This window comes from Trypanosoma brucei, chromosome 8 (genome assembly GCF_000210295.1).
Source record: "Trypanosoma brucei gambiense DAL972 chromosome 8, complete sequence".
NCBI lineage: Eukaryota > Euglenozoa > Kinetoplastea > Trypanosomatida > Trypanosomatidae > Trypanosoma > Trypanosoma brucei.
In genome coordinates, this window is record NC_026741.1 from 1306808 (window position 1) to 1312825 (window position 6018).

General features: G+C 45.0%; 2 protein-coding genes across 2 annotated transcripts; one reads left to right on the forward strand and one right to left on the reverse strand.

The window, feature by feature from the left end:
- Nucleotides 1-538: 538 nt before the first annotated feature.
- On the forward strand, nt 539-4105 carry TbgDal_VIII4940 (hypothetical protein, conserved; the record flags this gene model as incomplete). Its single annotated transcript, XM_011777528.1, has 1 exon — nt 539-4105. One exon carries the CDS (start codon nt 539-541, stop codon nt 4103-4105), a length of 3567 nt encoding a protein of 1188 aa, XP_011775830.1.
- Nucleotides 4106-4293: 188 nt separating this feature from the next.
- Nucleotides 4294-4677, reverse strand: TbgDal_VIII4950 (hypothetical protein, unlikely; the record flags this gene model as incomplete). Its single annotated transcript, XM_011777529.1, has 1 exon — nt 4294-4677. The coding sequence occupies one exon, from the start codon at nt 4675-4677 to the stop codon at nt 4294-4296; it is 384 nt and encodes a 127-aa protein (XP_011775831.1).
- Between the last annotated feature and the right edge of the window lie 1341 nt (nt 4678-6018).

Below are 6018 nucleotides of genomic sequence, written 5' to 3' on the forward strand. Positions count from 1 at the left end.
GCGCGAGCGTTATAACTGATCACATATACATTATCTTCACCTTCAACACATGCAACAGTGACTATTAAATTGGTCGTACATAAGTAACGTTGTATCATCACCACAAAAAAATAAATAATAATAATAACGCCTTTGATATTCATACAAACACTTACCTCCCTCTTCACACACACACACACACACACACACACACACACACACACACAAGCATATTCGTGGTAACGCCATGTATCTTAGTGTGGCCTGTTGCTGGAGAAGGGGAATACTCTGTTTGCATGATTCGAAGAAAGATCTCCTTTTTGTATTGTTGTGCTTCTTTTTTTTGCTATTTTGTATCATTGTTTTTATTAAAAGAGCACCTCTCTAAATAACGCGGAGACACCACTGAGGGTCACTCAGGACCTTACAACCAAGGCAACCCACCTTGACAGCATATAGGTAAAGGAGGGTTTGTTGCACAGAAGGTGAGGCCAAATCGAGTGCGATTCAGAGGGAAGGAGGAAGAAGTAAAAAATAAAATAAAGCCTAGATAGCAACAATGAGGGGGTTGCTGTCTCACAATATAGGGGCAATGAAACATCCTGAGTACCCCCGAACGGATAGCGATGCCTCCTACACGCGGCCGCTCACTATGGATAGTGCTCGCGCAGCTTCGGTATCCGGGAGCGCGCAAAGTGGTTTACCTGTAGTCTCTTCCATGCAGAGGACACACCCCGGTTCCCCACGCACTACGGTTGCGTGGGATCGGCGCGACGCCAACGCTGGAAAGGCTGAGCCACAAACGGCTATCGATATGCTGGCGACAGCGTTGTTGCAGCCCTCGCCAAAGGCGTTTGTGGAGTCCGCTCACATTAACCGCTCGTCCACCCCCAAAAAGGTGCGTACGCCACCGGTGAAGCACGGTTCACCAAACAAACAAGGTCCCCGGTGTCACGCTCGGTCGAGCAATGGAGGGACTGACGGCGCCCTACGGCTGAAAGCCACCACTCGTTCAGAGAAGCCGGAAGAAGTGCCCCCGGTGGGTACCGGATGCTCTGCTACTGATGGTGCCAAACTGACAACTGACGAAAGGGTTCTAATAGGGAGGACTGCGTCGGATTTGTACCTCTTTTCAAAAACGAAGACAAAGGGAGGAAGGAGTGTGGGCCGGCAAAGGAAGCGTCTTGAGGGACAAGCGTCAGAGATGACCATTGCGGGGAAGCGTGTTTGTGTACATGAGAAGACCCCAGCAACTTCTCGCAAGGATCAGCTGCTCGCACATCCCAACATGGTTATGACAACTAGTAATGGCAGTGACAGCCAGGACAGTTCTCAGACGACCGATTCAAGGGATGGGTGGTGGGAAGAGGGGAAGGGGCAGGTTGTAAACCCACTCAGCGTCACTAAGTTAAAGGTTCACCAAAGTGTTGACGATGGTGACACACCCTTGCCGATTTCCATTGACGTAATGTGTTCCACACCCGACAATTCTGAGGAGATCGCCGATAGCGTTAGCTCAGTGGGGAGCTCACTGTGCAGTGGCACCGCGTCTCTGGTCAAGGGTCAAATGGACATTATTCCCAACCTCACGGAGGAAAATGGTTCTGATCAAGGTGTCTCCCATAGGGGAGAAGACCTAAGCGGCGAGGTTAAATCGAAGGAATCATCGCAGTTACTGGTTGGTGAAAATGGAGTCCTTGATGCGCAAAGGCGTCTTTCGTCAGTGAAGAAGGCATCTGATTTCAGGCTCCAGAGCGCCGGAGCAAAGCCGCCAGGAAAGTTGGTTGCAACTGGCGAAAGCCTGCGCGGTGCCGGTGATTCCTGCGAGAGTGCCGCACACAAAGTAGAGGAGATAAGCAAGAAAACTATGGAGGTGCTGGACCAAGTACGAAATAGTTGTTTGACAGTGGCTCCAGCACCTACCAACATCGCGACGGGGAGCCCCCCTGCTGTGTCCGTTGCAAGGAATCCATCCAATGTTAGTTCCATCAAGCCCATTTCGTGTGGCTCCGCCGGCTGTAGGAAGAACCAAGAAGCGGTAGTGAGTGAGAAGACTAGTAAAGATTTGGCCATAGAGGAGCAGCGTGTTCTCATGGGGTACCTTTCAGCATCCGAGTTGGATCTCTCCATGTCAACCTTCAAGCAGATTGGATGCTCTCTCCGAGTCTCAAAAGCACTTCGTGTGCTGAACCTGAAGGGCTGCACGGCAAGTGAGAAGGGACTGTGTGGCCTGTCAGAGGTTGAAAGTTTAGAGGTTGTGTGTGTTTCACATATGCGAAACCTTACCTCCCTGACAGTACTGGCTACGCGTCAGGATGGTCTCTCGTCAAATATCCGAGAGATCGACGCCCGGTGCAGTTCTGTTACCAGTGCTGGTCTTTCGGGGTTAGACAAGATGACGTGCCTCTCTAAACTCAACCTAAGCCTCACACCAGTGACGAGTGTGAGTCTGCTCGGGGGATCAACTTCCCTGATGGAGCTGAATCTTTCCGGCACTGCTGTGACGAGCGATGGGCTACTTGGGTTGGAGAAGATTCCCTCACTGACCACACTCAATCTCAGTCGCACTAAAGTAAAGTCACTCCAAAAGATTGCCGAATCGCAGACGCTGGAAAATCTAAATCTGTACTCGTGCAGGGTTGATACCAGTGATGTGCGGGGAGTGGAGTGTATGCCTCGGTTGAAGTCCCTTGACTTCAGTACCACAAAAGTGTCCGACCTTTCGTTTCTTTCCTCAAGCCCTTCACTGAAAACGTTGAGGGCACAGTGGCTTACTTTGAGGAATTGTGGTGGTATTACTGAGGGTCGGTACAGCAAGCGTAACATTTCTGGTGGGGATACAAAATTATTCGACTTTATTGGAAACATAAGGGGAAATAACTTTCCGTGCTGGGAAGACCCTGGAAAAGAGGACCAAGACGTCGAAGCCGGTGTTTGTGGGTTGGCCAAAATACCCACGCTAGAGTTTGTCGATTTATCGTATAGTTCGGTTAGCAGTGTTCGTTCGTTGTTTTCTAGCAAATCAATCGAGACGATTGTGTTGCGCCGCACCCCGATTGACGACAATGGTATCAAAGATATTGGGCAGCTTCAAACGCTGAAGACGCTTGTGATTAATAATTTGGGCGATCTCATCTCCGAAGGCGGTGACGAGAATTTATCTGAGACGAAGGGCGTTTTAGTTTCTGTCAAAGATATTACACTGGCTTTCGGCATGGTTATCCTCGACCTATCCTTTACGGACGTCTATGACCTTCGTATGATAACGTCTTTAAAATGTCTCAAGGAACTATATCTTGTGGAGACCCTCATCACCGTCGACGGGGTTCGTGGGGTGGAACAATTACCTTCTCTTCGGCTGCTCGATATTTCCCAGACAAGTGTACTTTCGTTGGATTTCCTCTCCGAGGGATGCAAGGCGCTGGAGCAGTTATTTGTCAAATCCAACCGTAATACAAGCGGCTTTTGTATCGGAAAAATATATCGCCTTCCCGTGCTTAAGGAACTCGACGTCAGTGACACTGTTGTAGAGGACATTTCGGCACTCCTGCATTCTTCATGCACACTTCAACGGTTTGTTTGCCGTTGGGGGGAGCGGAGGGTTGCAAATGGCCTAACGGAGCCGTTGACTCCTTGGTTGCGACCTGCGTTGCTAGATGGCATGGATGCGCTTCCCCATTTGGAAAGCATTGATTTCACAAACTCCACCCTTCGATCCGTCACGTTTCTCGCCCGTTCACGTTCGCTTCGGCGTATTGTGTTGGGGCGGAGCAGTAATCTTTCGAACAACGGCATCGGTGGTCTCGCCCAGATCCCAACTTTGGAGGCGTTGGACCTTAGTTTTTGTCCTCGCATCAGTGACGTGCGGCCACTTGTATCATCGTCTTCTTTGCAGGAGTTAAGGTTAGTTGGAACCGGTGTGACGGCTGTCGGACTCCACGGCGCATTGCAAATGAAGGCGCTGAAACTTTTAGATGTCACGGGAACTCCTGCAGCAGACGAATTGAGTGGTATTAGTAATGAGGGAGGCCCGGTGCTTGTGGTTAAGGGCGGTGAGGCGTGCAGCACAAACTTTCCTTCATTATTCAGGCGGTGCCGAACAAGTCCTGTTGTGATACTACAGTAACCCTACAGTGAGAAGAGATGCCTTGCGCTTCGTTTGTTCACATGACGCATGATCGGCGTGCTTTTACACTTATATCTGCGAAGCTCGTGTTTCTTCCTTTTTATTTTTTTAAAAAAAAGCTTCAATGTTTTAATGGGGCGGCGATGTGAAACGTGGGGCTACGAGCGTGAGGTGAACTCGGCTAATTATTATGAGCAGGAGAAGAGAGAAGTGGTGAGGGCGGTACTGCGCGCCGTGAAGACATGTGTAATATTTGCACTGCGTGAAGTTGAATCATGAAGAGGAATGGAGATGACACGGGTTGATGTAGAAGAGAGGAAAAAATTTCTAGTAGTAGCGGTTTCGTAGTGACGAGTATAGTTAATTTGTATATATATATATATATATATATATATATATATATATATATGTTTGATAATACGGTTGTGAGGATATGCAGTGACCAGCAAAGTAATAGAGGTATAAAGTGAGGCATAAGGAGGGCAATGAATGACTGTCCGATGGTGGCCAAACAACAACGACCGCAACAATAAAATGGAAGAGAGGATTTGGTGGGGAGTCTCACGTGTCATAATGACAATTGGGTACGTGATTGTTTACTTGTGTTACATCACTTAAACCCACACACCCACTCTTTCTACCTTTCTGTCTGTTTTCTAGTTCCCAAGGAACTAACTTACCCTTTTTTTTCTTTTTTTTCTTTTCCTCCTTTTTTTTTTTTTTGGCCATGCATGTGGTTAAATGCACTGCTCCACATGTAAAAGGAGCCAATAGCCGCCGTTGTAACGTTGTAGTTACCATTCTTGTCGTTATCATTATTACCAAGGCTTCGACCGTCGGGTTTCTCTCTCTCTTTTCTTTTTGATCTTGCCCTTGCTCTTGCTTTTGCCTTTGTTTCTGTTTCTGTCCTTTGTTTTATGTTTATCTGTTTGCATTCCTACGAACACAAATAAATTGCATGCACAAACGCATTATATATATTTGCGTGCTTGTGTGTGAATTTTATTTCTATATTTATTCGTTTACCTTTTTTTATATTTATATTTCATGTGTTAACCGTGTGATTTTTACCTGTCGGAATATGCAACTGGATGAATGTTGTTACAATTATTATTGTTATCATTATCAATGCTATTATTAATAATATGACCACTACTTACTTTTCCACTTACTTATATTGCCACGACCTTTTTTTTTTTTTTTGGTACGCTTAACCGTGACTCTGCACCACGAATAAAATGAAGAGGTGAAGGAAGGAAGGAAGGAAAAAAAAAAAAGAAAATAAAACGAAAAGAAGGGGAGACGGCCGTGAGGTGATTTTTTTTTTTTTTGGGAGAAAAAAAAAACAATAATAAAGAGGAAAGGGGAGAAAAGGCATTTCCTTTTTGCATTTGTGGTTTCGTTACAATGGCGTTCGTCCCTTCTTTTTCCTTTTTTTCTTTTTTTTTCTTTTTTTTCTTTTTTTTTCTTAAATGTTCCTTTTGTTGTTACTTATTTTTGTATTTGTGTGTGTGCCAGTGTAAATATATATATATATATATATATATGCGTGGGAGAAGGAAATGGGAACAATTTTCACATGAAGCAAAAAAATAAAATAAAATAAAAAGGAAAAAAAGGAAAAAAAAAGAAAATTGGATGAGGAATGAAGGGGAGGAAAGAAGAAGAAAAAGAGGAGGAGGTAAAATAATAATTAAAAAAAAAAAGAGAGCACAAAAGACATAATGAAGCAAAAAAAAAAAGGAAAAAGGAAAAAGGAAAAAGGAAAGCAAAGGAAAAAGTGAAAATGAATATATGCATGTGTGTATATATATATATATATATATGTAAATATATATATGTTTATACGCTGAGACATGTTATCAAAACGAAACGAAACAAAACAAAACAAAAAACCAAAAAAACAACAACAA